General features: G+C 43.0%; 1 protein-coding gene across 1 annotated transcript in view; it reads left to right on the top strand.

Annotated features, from left to right (window-relative positions):
- Positions 1-13450, top strand: part of NEB (nebulin) — a 205240-nt gene that overhangs the window by 157448 nt on the left and 34342 nt on the right. Inside the window, exons 132-141 of the mRNA XM_066621543.1 lie at positions 50-154; positions 1214-1318; positions 1425-1529; positions 2653-2757; positions 2866-2976; positions 5363-5473; positions 6524-6625; positions 6768-6872; positions 12454-12564; positions 12791-12895. Of these exons, the coding sequence (XP_066477640.1) occupies positions 50-154; positions 1214-1318; positions 1425-1529; positions 2653-2757; positions 2866-2976; positions 5363-5473; positions 6524-6625; positions 6768-6872; positions 12454-12564; positions 12791-12895 (1065 nt within the window). The remainder of the gene's footprint in view (positions 1-49; positions 155-1213; positions 1319-1424; positions 1530-2652; positions 2758-2865; positions 2977-5362; positions 5474-6523; positions 6626-6767; positions 6873-12453; positions 12565-12790; positions 12896-13450) is intronic.

The following is a 13450-nucleotide window of genomic DNA, read 5'->3' as shown; positions in this document are numbered from 1 at the left end:
GGTTTTTTCTTATATAGATGGAAAATGTTCATATTATTTCTTTCAACAGCTAAAATACAAGGAACTGTATCACCAGACTAAATCTCACTGCAATGTTGTACCAGATTCTGTTCATATTAAGTCTGCCAAGCAGGCCTACAAAGTCAACAGCAACGTGAGTGCAATTTTATTGTCGGCAGCGAAATAGCCTTCCAAAGGGGAGTGAGGAAACTGGACACCAGGTCCCACTCAAATTGGGTCACTTTAAGAGTCTAATTTCCATATCTTATAAAAAGCCTAGCCATTTTGACAGAGTGGATGGGAGATGCATCACATGCCAACTTTAGAAGTTTGTGGGGTGGAGGTAAGATCAGCCCATCACTTTGGGCAGTGTACATCAGAGAGGAAAGTAGGCGATACAGATTTCCAGGTCCCAACATCCCTAGAGAGCCCTGAACAATGTAGAGGAAATGAATCAACAAACCTCCATTTAAAACCCTTCTGTCAACTCAGGACAGGTTCCAAGAAATAGACCTTGTGCCTGGCTAGTGTTTTTCTTTAATGCGACCAACAGCTGTCTGTTCTTTGTGCCATGAACTTGCCACCGCAGCAAAAGCACAATTAAAATTCTCTAGATATGCAAGAACTGAGAGAGGAACCACTGACTCTGTAATTACCAGGAAGTAGCAGATATGGCAAGGAGAGTGTTCAGCTTGGTGCGTCACTACTTGTGTCTATTTACAGGCTAGACCAGCGGTTTTCAACATTGCAGTAAATCTTGGTGGGGGCTGGGCGGGCAGGCAGCAACGTGATCCACAGGATTGCGTCACTAAGGGGGCCTATAGGGACTGGAATGCACTCACCAGTCCCTGCAGCAGCCTTCCCGGGGTGCGGGGAGCCCTGTGCAAGCACTGCACGATCGTGCTCCACTTCCGCAAAACCTCGCTGCCTCCTCGCTGCCCCTACCCCTTAAGGGGGCAGAGGCCAAGGCCTTCAGTCTGGGGCGTCGCAACGCCCCAGTCTGAAAACCACTGGGCTAGACTCTTGGGGGTAGAGTGAAGTAAAGCTGTATGTAGAGGAGTTTCCAAACTTAAAGAATGGCCCAACATTTAGCCCAAACCTTGAAGAGAGGCAATTTTGCAAAACAACATCCTACCCACCCTTCTTTAAAAAATGGCTCTTGTGGGAAAGGGAGCTTGACTAATTTACACTCTTTATATTTCTTTTTAAACAGCTGGATTACAAGAAGAAATATGAAGCCACCAAGGCTCACTGGCACTGGACTGTGGACAGACCTGACTTTATCCAAAATGCCAAAACATCTTTGCAACAGAGCGATGTAAGGAAACGAGGAAACCATTTTATTCACTTATGTAATTTCCTTACTTGATAAGAAATACCACTATTAGAGCAGGCCAGACTTTTATTTTCCTTTGTCTTTGTAGTATGAGTACAAACTTGACCGAGAGTATTTCAGAGGATGCAAACTGTCCGTGACAGATGACAAAAACACAGTGTTGGCTTTGAAGAATGCAATTTTGGCGAGTGATGTGAGTAGTTTGATATTCCCTTATGCAAAAACATGCTTTGGTTTTGAGGTTTAATTCTAGCAAGGGATGTAAGAAAATGTGGGTTTGTCCACACTGAAGTACAAGGGTCCATAGACTTTTGGCTGGTCTTGGTAGCCAGCTGAAATGGTGCTTGCTTGAGCAGGAAGGATGGAATAGTGGCTGCTCCAGGTACTTCCAAGGCCTACTGCAATTGGTTAGTCCTCGCCTTCCTTCCCTCTCTGAGGGCTCAATCCTAAACTCGTGCAGTGCCAGCACTGAGTCCTAATGCTGGTGCTGGGTGTTGAAAATGTGCTGTAAAGCACCCAGTGAGTAGGGAGTGGTGGTTCTGGGCCTGCATCAGTCAGGCGCTGGGACCAGCACCAGCAAGAAGAGGGTGTGCCACTGCCAGGGATAAGTGAGGCCTCCGGGCAGTGGTGTGGGGTGGGGTAGGGCAGGGTGGGGGGAACTGGGGCAGGAGGGGGCAGGATTGGCATAACTCTGCTCTGCCAGATGCTGATCTCTGTGTCAGGCTGGAAGGCCTGACACAGAATCTTTCAAGTCTGTGCTGGCAAAATAGCCAGCGCAGACTTGAGAAGCCCCATTACAGGGCTTGGAGCTATCCCTGGGGGAATGGAACAAATGCCCCCTTCCCCGAAGGAGACTCCCAGCATCTTCCTGGTACTTGCTGGATATAGCAGTAGCCACTCTGGTGCCACTGCTCCAGCAGGGACTAAGAAACTTGGGATTGACTGTGAGTTGAGTGAGGTCTTCTGCCAAGTCTCTCCAAGACTTAGTGCAAGATGAGAGAAATATCCTGCCACTCTTCTGAGAAGGAAGTGGTGGTGGAGAGGAGAAGGAATGTCCCAGACTTCACATTGACTTCAGAAAGGTTGAGAAAGTAGCAAGCTTCCTAGCTGCTATCTCTGAAACCCTGCATGCTCAGCACAAAGTCTGGGAAAGATCTTGCCTTTCTAGATATTGTCGGAAGTGTGGATGTTCTTATCAGAACAATTCACCATTTATGAGTGGCAAGTTGATGAGCATATTTGATGTATTCCTGTTGGAATGGATCCCTATTGATGTACATTGCTTGGAATTCATGTCTTTGTACTCTGTATCCCAGCTAAAATATAAAGAGAAGCATAACAAAGAAAGAGGAACCATCCACCCAGTTCCAGATACTCCTCAGATCCTCCTTGCAAAGACTGTTAGCGCTCTTGTATCTGAGGTAATTAGTTTTTAATTTTACAAATATCTGACTTTCAAATGTCTTCCTTAAGACATTTTGATTTTGTGTCTGTGTCATTTTTCAAACTTTTTTTTTTCTCATCATCAGAACAAATACAAAGAACTTGTAAAGAAGCACCTTCCTCATGGTTCGTTCACAAAATTGCCTCAGACAAGGGATACTGTTCATGTTAAAAAAGTAACTAAGAACGTCAGTGAGGTGAGATGCATTTCTGTGGTCGCATTACAGTCCAAGACATTTGCACGTGTTCTTGTTGATGGAAACCATTGTTTCTGTAGTAGTAATTGTAGAAATTACCATTTACTAGAAATTAACTTCCTATTTACAATTTATGTAATTAAATTTAAGTGGATATCTATTGGCTTTTTTGGTCCAGGGTTTCAAAAAGTTAATGTACATGGAAGCTTAAGTACAGGTATTCATCCCTTAACAACATTCTAAGGAATGCATTTTGGGGCATATTTGTCATTGTGTGAAAATTCTTAGTGCACAGCTCCATCTAGGTCAGGGGTGCTTAAACCCTGGCACGGGGCCCTTTGTGGCACTTGGGAACCCCCAATCTGGCCTGCAGGGAGCTCCCAGTCTCCAATGAGCCTCTGGCCTGCCGGACACTTGCTGGAGCCCACGCTGGCCCGACATGACTGCTCTCAGCACAAGAACAAACTGTTCAACCTCTCGCAAGAGCTGTGGGATGACGGCTCCCTCCACTGCTTTGCTGTTTCACAGCTGTGAAGCAGCAGTGGCAGCAAAGGAAAGGCCTTTTATAGGTCTTGAGCGATCACAAGATATATTCATTTATGTAAATTTATTCAAATTTTAAAAATAAGTTAATTCGTTTTTCCTGGCCCCCGACACAGTGTCAGAGAGATAATGTAGCCCTCCTGCCGAGAAATTTGGACACCCCTGATCTAGGTGGACAATTTGTTATAGCCTGTTGCTCCTAAGCTACAAATCTGTACAAACTTCCATTATAATCTTATGTAAACACCATTGTATATGCAGTCCACTGTTGGCCATAATGTAGTTATGTGGCACATACTATTAGTAGAAAGAGAATGCCTTCAGAAGTATTTCTGTATGTTGAAAGATTTATAAATTGTTCCTCTTAATATGAACTGGCCTAAGTCATGAGCATTTATGTGAACTGTTGGATAAGGGACTCTGTTAAGAACACACTGGAAAGATTGTGAAATGCTTTGAAGAGTAAGAGATGTGAGAGAAATGATAAGTGCCAACAGAACTTTGATAAAATTACATCTGCATCCTATACACACTTTCCTGGAAGTAAGCCTATTGAACAAAATAGAACTGACTTCTGAGTAAACACAGTATAGGATGGTGCTGTAATGCATTTCATTTATTCCTCGGTTCTTTCTTATTAAGAGTAAACAGAAGACAAAGGCTGAAATTCCACACACACACTTACCTGGGAGCAAGTCCATTGAACTTATTGGGACTTATTTCTGAGGAGGCATGCCTAGGATTCTACAAGAACATAATTAGGCTAAGGGCGCAATCCTATCCTGTACTGGAACAGGCAAACCAAGAGGCTTGCGCTGTATCCAGCTCAGAATAGTGGCCATAAGCAGCTTAGCCACAGGCAAGGGGAAACTTTTCCCCTTACCCGTGGGTAAGGGCCGCTGGCCCCTATGGGTCTTCCTTGGACTTGCGCCAGTTCTGGAGGTGGTGCAAATCTGAGGAGAGCGGAGCAGCTTGAAGCCACTCCGTTCTCCCTGGGAACAGGGTTTGGCCCCACCTCCTGCTCCCCGCCCACCTTCCCCCAGGGCTGCCCACTACCTGCCCTTCCCCATCCAGGAACGTCTCCTCCCCACCTCCCCCCAGCCTTTGGTGCTTGCATCAGCCCAGCTGAGCTGACGCAAGCCTCAGAGAGGAAGCCGGCGCAGAGGCTTCCATCAGCTTCCACAGGCTGGCGCTCCTTGGAGCGCTGGCCCGGCTTCCTCTCGAGGAGGTGCAAACATGCCGTAAGGTGCAAACAAACCTTCCTGACCGGCGCAAGGGACATGTGCCGGCCCAAGTCATTTCTAGGATTGTCCCCTAAATTGCATTAAGTAACTGGAGCTTCTGGATTGCATCATAAATTATGACTAAAGGAAGTTAGTCTTGATTAAGTCCCATTGATTTCAAGGACTAACTTCCTTAGTTATATCTAACTAAACTTAGGATCCAAATCTCAGCTGATCAGTCTGATGGTATTTTTTAATACATGTGAAATACAAAAATGACAAAAAAAACATGAAAATTAGGAAGAGTTGATCATAGTTGTAAAAATTTTTTTTGTGATTGGTGCAATATCCTTGAAGCAGCTAATACTTGCTGTTGGCTTCTCTCTTGATGTGTGCAGCACATTAGCATAGCTACACTTTGGATTGAAGTACAAAAGAGGTTGAATGATCTAAGCAAAATGTACAACAGATAAATCAGGAGATAAAGCAAGTTAACACACACACAGATGTACTAGATTTCCTTATAGGGAGAATTCATTGTCTTTGTTTCGTATTTTAAATGTCAGTAGAGGACAACTGGATGGGAAGATGAGTGACATAGCTCTTTCTGTTCTAAACAGACAAATTATAAAAAGAAATTTCAGAAGGAGAAAGGCAAGTCAGACTATTCAATCATGCTGGAGCCTCCTGAAGTGAAGCATGCCATGGAAGTTGCGAAGAACCAGAGTAATGTAAGTTTCTTATGTAGTTACCTAATTTGCAATGTACTGTGCCCCACCCTCTGCCTGGTCCTGGACTGCCCACGGGTCTGCCCACTCTTCCCCACCTCGTAATGCCCCCGATCCGGCACCCTCCCCATCCCTCCTCAGACCCTCTCACCAGCCTGACCTGACTGTTGCAAACTCACAGCTCTCCTGGTGCAATGGCACTGGACTCAGCCTCCTGAGGTGGTGTGAAAGTGCTTTACAGCACTTTTGTGACACCTCCAGGCTGACACAAGGGACTTGTGCCAACCCAAAGGTGGTTCAGGATAGTGCTCTAAGTTAAATTTAGGGTTAATGTAGTTTTGCACCTGTTCCCATCCCACTCCAGTCCTGAATGTAGTGCCTTTAGCTTATAATTGGGAGGTCTGATGAGGAAGAAGAAAAAATTAACATTTCTCCAGGCTTTCTGACAGTGGTTTTTCCCAGACCAACCTGGAGACACTAAGGATTGAACTTGGAACCTTCTGCATGGAAAGCATGAATGCTATTACGAAGGTATAACCCTTCCTCATGTACTAGCACTGCCCATATAATGCAGGACAATGCAGCGCTTTCTTACTTAAAGTGAGTGGTTACTGTTCATTTCCATGAAAGTAACCAGGTGTAATTGTGTACAGCTATATACAGTCTGCCCTCCATTCTCAGGGATCATATGGTCAGGGAAAGCACTATATGGGTTGACCTTCAGGAGCAGATGTATGTCTGCTATGTTGAGGAGTGGGTAGGGAAGTTTGCTTTCATGAACTTCTTTCCAACATGTGCTTCTTCCAGTGTAATCACATGTTTCTGCATATTCTGAACCCAGAGATACACTGCATCCTCCCAGTGGTCTCCCTTTCCATTCCACCCCCCCCAGTTGATAATTATAAACATTTTGCTAAATGTTCCCATATTGCTCATAGCAAGTTGATTGGCAAAATTTCCTAAGGATTTGCATCCTGCTCTTGTTCCTTGTCTTCTAAGGAATTGCTTCAGTAGTTCTGTTCTGTTCACTGTATACTTGTTTTCACTTATTAGATTCAATACAAAAAAGATGCCAAATCAAATCTCCATTACACTCTTGTGGCAGATCGACCAGATATTAAGAAAGCCACTCAGGTCGCCAAGTTAGTCAGTGACGTGAGTACATATCAATGCTCAGTAACTTGTGTCCGACACAGCATACATTTAAGAAATTTTTATTTCCATTCAATATATGGAAGGCAAAGGGATGTTTGTTTTGTTTTTGTTTTTTTTTAAAAACACTTTGTATTTGCCTTAGATTCAATACAAAGCCAAGGCTCGTGGAGAAGCTGCTGTGGGAGTCAGAATGCTTGGCCGCCCAGATATTGAGCTTGCTAAGGAGGTGTCCAAACTCACAAGCCAGGTATGACCCTTCCATAATTTGTAGCAATATGAAGATATGATGTGCGTGTTGCATAATTTTTGTGTGTAATACGGACTGCTAAAGTTAACTATAGATCAACTGGAACGTTATTCTTGATCACATCTGAAAGAATCATATGAATGGCCATTTAATAAGGTTTTGGTTGCCTATGGAGCTCTGCTCCTGGGTCTGGGTGCTACAACGTGGGCAATGTACTGTATTCCTGATTACTCAAGAAGGAGGAAGGTCTGTGAAGTCACAATTTGCACACATTGAATTACTTCATCCACTAAAGTGAGAGTAGATAGTGTACTTCACTGAGTTCCTCAGAGCCCTCTCTCCTCCCTACTTTGTGGAAGCCCTCATTCCCTCAAAATAGCACTGCACTGGGCCAGTAGCTGAATCCATGTTTCCACGAATGAGGCTGAACGTTTTGTTACTAAACTCTTATTTTACCTTTTAAATCGGATTGTTTCTATTCAGCTTAATGAATTAAAGGCTGTTGGACTGTTTGTACTGATTTGATATGTTTCATTATAAAATTGATCCCCCCCTCCAAAAAAAGTGATCTTTATCTTTTAGTGCTTTTGCCTGCAGCATAACCTTTGTTCTTCCTGCAACTTTGGTCAGTTTGCTTCTGACAAATACTGTGTCCCATGAGATTGTTCCTTGAAGGACAAGAACTCTTCACCTGCTCATCATGCTCATCTTTTGTTTTCTCTCTCCGGAGGTTTGCCTTTCTAATCTTGCTATCCTGCTATGCTTTGTAGGTAGAATACATCAAAGGACACTTGAGGGGCCATGGTGCTGCATCTTACGATACCCCCATGATGAGACACTTTAAGAAAGCTAATGTCCTAAGTAGCCATGTAAGATGGATTTAAAGTGACAGTCCTCCTGTTCCTTTGCAACCACAAATGCCAATTTTATGAGTAGTTCTTGACTATATATAAGACCTTTGTCACTCTTGGCTCATAAAATTGAGCCTACATTGTAAAATGGGACGCACTGCTTTTTTGGTGTCCAGTCTTGTGAGTCTTTGAGACTTCCCCCTTTTGTCTTATGTAAGGGTGTGCTTGGAACTTTCTCAATGGGAAATCTGATTAAAATGTAATTTTAATAATGTATGCTAATGACAGATTCTCTTGAAGTATAAACCAGGAGTGGAGCATTTGACAAAACATTGGCTCTTCTCTCTATAACTTTGGTTTTAATTCTGAAACCACCTGCTTGTATACAAGGTTACCATTTTAGTTAATGGATGATCCACTAAAAAGTTAAAATACAATTTATATCCTGTAATACACACTAACTGAGTGTACAGTGTGGAACATTTTCCTGTGCTTGTGCACTGCTGATGAAGTGCAACAGAGGTGGACGAACTTGTCCATCCCAGATTGGGCAGTGGCCAAGGGCCTATAAACTCCCCAACTGGCCAAGCCTGAACCCCCCCTCAATGCAGGCAGTGGCAGCATGAACCACTCAACTGAATTTGCACCCATCATTATCTTTTCCCTCCTCCCATCTTCAATGATGCAGAAGGTTTTGATGAGGCCCATTTCAATATAGGGAGGGTGGAAAAGGGGGCTGCTTGGTAGTCCATCAGTGCTACTAGAGCTCTGAGGAATGGATGCCTCCCCATCGCTCCTCTCCCTTTCCCTCCCTCATCATCGACTATGCTTCTGCTCTCACAGTCAAACGTCTTCAAAATAATGCCATTACCCCAAATCCATATGCATTCCTTATACAGGAAAAAAGGGGATGTTTTCTTCCGTTTCTCTTTGTAATTATTGCATGAAACAACTGCATGTCTAGAAAAATTGTCACCTTCACTGCTTTTGAGAAAATTACTTCTTTTCAGTGAATACTGACAAGACACTTTCTGTTCTGTAAGGACAGACTCTTGGGATAATGGAGTCATTCATCTACAGGTCTGGCTTTAGTGAAGATCTGGCATCATGGAGTACTTTAGGGTCTGTTTTTATCTTGAAAGCAACCAATGCTCTTTAGTGTTACTGATACATAAACTGTATTTTGTGTTTTCTTTTCCTGCATATTTCCTTGCAGGTATGCATCATCTTAACAAGTCCACTGTCTCCACTCTGAAGGGGTTGTTTTGTCCTCTGTACTGTCGCTGTGTGATTGGGGCTCACTGTGTTGTGAATTGTGGTTTGGTTGTTGACTTCTGTTCTTATTTTGTAGCAGTTTCTCCTTTTATCTTTCATTTCCTCATGCCTTCAAGCAGAGTTTTGGAAAAGATGCTAGTTGTAAGGTCATTCATTCATTCATTCATTCATTGATTTATTTATTTGCAAAGGAATGTATTCTTTAAATATTTATTTAAAATGATCCCATATCAAGAGGAAGCAAAGGAGCAGAGAAAAAAATATTCAACTGATGTTTTTAAAGTCCTGGAAAATTAAAAAAGTTCCTGCCTGGTAGTGGGAAGACATAAGGGTGGGTGGCAGAGGGGACTCCCGAGTGTTTCAAAAACTAGATTCTATTGGCAGGAAAGTCCTCTCACTGATTGTTTTCTGTCCAATTTTGGAAGGTGAATACAGCCAGCAGAGGGTCTCCAATCGTGACCTAGAACAGAATGATTTCTGTAGCATGGGGAGGCAGTCCTTCAGGTAGCCATGCCCCAGCCATATAGGGCTTTAAAGCTAAGCACCAGCACTTTGAATTGTGCTTGGAAATGGACCAGCAAAACAGCAAAGCTGTTTTGAAATTGGCATTATTTTTTCTCGGAGACTGGTCGCAAGTAGCTGCTGGGTACTGAGCTATGGATTGAGCTAACCGACATTTAGCATTTAAGGAGCTATTGTTCATTAAAAACCAAAAATTGAATGCTGCCATCTGAGCAGGTGGTAAAAAAGCTGTCTGGATTATGGCTATAATGTTCTTTTTGTCACATGTCATGTCATGGATGTCATTGTCAGAACAGTCTTGTTCCTTGTTGTGTGAAGACAACTTTGTTCTTGAGTGTCAATGTCCAAAGTGCTGTGTACATTTAAAGGAAACCTAAGCCACACACTTGAATGTCTATTGAATATGAGCACCAAGATCTTTTGTCAATGCAAGTCAAAAAGATCGGACTATCCAGCATGAAGGATACAGGATTGTGTGGATAAAAACATGTCACAATGTTTTAGAAATTCTAGATCATAGAACGTGTCTTAATTTTGCATTGCAGTGTTTTCTGCCTTTACTAATGTTAAACTGAACTTCTTTTTTTGCCGTCATGTGCATTGCTCCCTAGCATGATCAGTTATGCCTTTCATCAGTTATGTCAATCAGCTCTTGCAGGAGAAAGAAACTGGGACAATCCAACAAAAACTAAGCATGCTCAAGACCCATTAATTTCAATAGAAAAGAGTTAAGTTCATTCTGAAAAATTTTGTTGAAGTCAAGTGGACTTAAATTTGCTTAATTTTTGCTGGATTCTGGCTATGATTTGTGCAGCTTCTAATTCTTTTCCAGTAAATCATAGATTTCTGGTGTCTTGATGATGTTAGTAATTGAACTTTAAATTGTTAAAGACCTTGCTGTATATACTTGGTGCTGTTGCTGCTGAGACTTAGTAGTAATAATAGATTTGCAAGTTATATCCAGTGGCAAGTTGAGCTGCTGAAAATGACAGCCTTTCTATTGAATATGGTTCATTAGACTGAAATTCTGTGCGTGCTTCCATCTGTTATCCTCTGCAGACACTCTTCTTGGCTAAACGGGGCTGTCAATGGGGATAGGACATTCAGGTTTTTATACCAATAGGACATTTAGAGCCAAATCCTATCCAGTTTTCCAGCACCAGTGCAGCCATGCCAATGGAGCATGGCCTGCATCCTGCAGTGAGGGTGCAATCATGGAGGCCTCCTCCAGGTAAGGGAGCATTTGTTCCCTTTCCCCAAGGCTGCATTGCAGCTGCACCGGCACTGGAAAGTTGGATAGGATTGGACCCTTAGGTATTTATACCCCACTTTTCTTGGTGTAGCTCAGGGTGGCTTACATGTGGTTCCCAGGTAGTCTTCTATCCAGCCATTGATCATACATAGATCTCCTTAGCTTCAGTAAGGTGGTTGTATCATGTGTCCTTAGGCCACACCCTGGGAAACAGAAGTGCTTTGATATTTAAATTTGATACCACCTAATTCTAAAATGAAAAGTAGGCAGCAGCTTGTGGAACCTTTGCCATAGTCCTATTCCAACAGGTAAATAATCCATTTGTTTACAATATGTCCTTAAAACCATTATAGTTCTTTATCAGATCAAATACAAACTGCCTCTTTGATTAGACAGTGTGGTATAGTTGCTAATATGCTGAGCTGGGACATGGAAATCCAGGTCAAAATCCATGCACGCAGCTATGAAGCTTATTGTGTGGGGTGTTGGGTAAGAGCCCAATCCTGGGCTTGGCATGCCAGCTCACTGCCAGTGCACACTGTTACAAACGTGTTGTAAGGCATGTTTGTGCGCCCTACTACCAGGGGAGTGCCAGTGGTAGCGCAAAGCTGGCCGGCGCCAGGCTACCGCTGGGCGGGCACCCAACTTCTGCGCAGCAGAAAGGTAAGTGGAGGAGGTGTTACAGGGAGGCAGGAGGTGGGGAGAGGGCTGAGTGAGGCATGCCAGAGGGAGGGAGTGGAGAGGGAGGGAGGCAGGCAGGACTGGTGGAACGACGCTCCACTGGATCCAGAGCCTCTGTGTTGGGCTTGCCACCTTACACAGAGGCTCTTGATTCACCGCTGACCTTTTGGTTGGTGGTGAATTGAGAGGCCAATTGCAGGGCTATACCCAGGGGAAGGGGATGAAAGTTCCCTTCTCCTGAGAAGCCAGCAGCAGCTGCCTGAAGCATGCAGGATGTTATGGCAGCCATTTTTGGCGCCACTGCAGCCACACACCCCAGGCAGCTCAGGATTGGGCTGCCCATCACCATATCTTAGCCAAATCTACCTTATAGGGGTGTTCTGAGGCTAAAATGCTGCTCTGACCCCCTTGATCTATATTGGTATCATGATTTAGAGTAGAGGTGGCCAACCTTTGAACTTTAGGGCTCCTGGAACTTTAACAATTGTGTGAGATAACAATTTTGTCAGTTGGCAAGCTGTACCTGCCGAAATTCCCTGTTCTACACAATTGTTAAAGGTTCAGGAGCCCTAAAGTTCAAAGGTTGGCCACACCTAGTTTAGGGGGAATGCTAATTTTTGGACAAATAAAAATGCACAGCACAATTGTAATTTAGCACTTGTGTCTCTTGGCAGTCTTAATCTGTCACATTTCCATCAGCTTCCTCTAAATCCTTTCTAATTGACAACTTACATACTTCAACTGTGGAGCTGAAATGCAAGTACTGAATGAAAGAGGCAAATGTCAACTTGCAAATGGAGCATGTGTCGACTTCTGTTCTTGCATTAAGTGATGTCTTCTCTTTAAACTGACATCTAATGTTCTTACGCTGTGCATCATTCAACCCATCTCTTCAGCCAGGCTCCCGTTTGCAAGCCTGAATGGGACAAACACACTCTCTTTTGACATCAGACAGGCTAACATTCAGAACTAGTTTTAATACTTGTTTTCTTGGAATTAGCTGAAATACAAAGAAAAATTTGACAAGGAGAAGGGAAACAGGCCACGATATGACCTGAAGGAGAGCAAGATCTACAAGACCCTACAAGATGCTCATCACATTGCTAGTGAGGTATGTCTGACTCTAGCCTTTCAAAATTGTTTTGATTCCAGTCTGAGTCTTCACTTTGTGTCCTTATTGTGTTGTATTTCTCAGACTGCAATCCTTATACACAATTACCTGAACATTAGCCTCTTTGGAATATACTCTGAGTAAACATGTATAGGATGGCAGTGTTAGTGTAGTTTGCTTCCTCCTTTACTGAGACTCTTTGCTCTTTTTTTTTTCCTCCCTGCAGGTCAAATATAAGGCAGACCTGAAGAAACTTCACAAACCAGTAACAGACATGTCTGAATCCCTGGCAATGCATCATGTCCTGAACACCAGCCCACTCGCCAGTTCCGTAAGCCTAAATCCAGATAGATTCTATTTAACATTCCATCCTTCTTCTTTTCTGAGATAATATCTGCTAACAATTTCTGTAATAGCTTTCTTCCTTGACTCTTCTTAGGAACTCACCTGGTAGTGATCTCTTCTCTCCTGCTTAACAATTACTCCTCATATACACTAGCAGTATTAATACCTAAAATCTGTAGAGAATTTTCTACTAGCCATGGAATTGCTAATATGGTAAAAGCTCTAACCAGATCTTAATGACAATTTTTTTATCTTTTAATTTTCCATTTTTGACTAACAAGAGTACCATATTTTTTCTGGTTTTCGCTTTTGTTGTTGTTGCTTACTTCTAGTTGAAACTGTTTCTTCTTTAACTTTTAAACACTTTTCGCGATTAATCTGCTTTTTTTCCCCTGAGTTTATCATCCTGCTGTTAAAGTAGAGTGATGAACATGCTAACAAGAGAAGAAGATCCCTAATCGCTTTACCAGATTTAACCATATCATATATTCACTGTATTTCTTTGGGTCTCTGTTTTTAATTTTTGGGGGTTTTTAGTTTT

Source organism: Tiliqua scincoides, chromosome 1 (assembly GCF_035046505.1).
Source record: "Tiliqua scincoides isolate rTilSci1 chromosome 1, rTilSci1.hap2, whole genome shotgun sequence".
NCBI lineage: Eukaryota > Metazoa > Chordata > Lepidosauria > Squamata > Scincidae > Tiliqua > Tiliqua scincoides.
The sequence above is the reverse complement of the archived record's forward strand: the minus strand, read 5'-3'. Positions and strand labels throughout refer to the sequence as shown.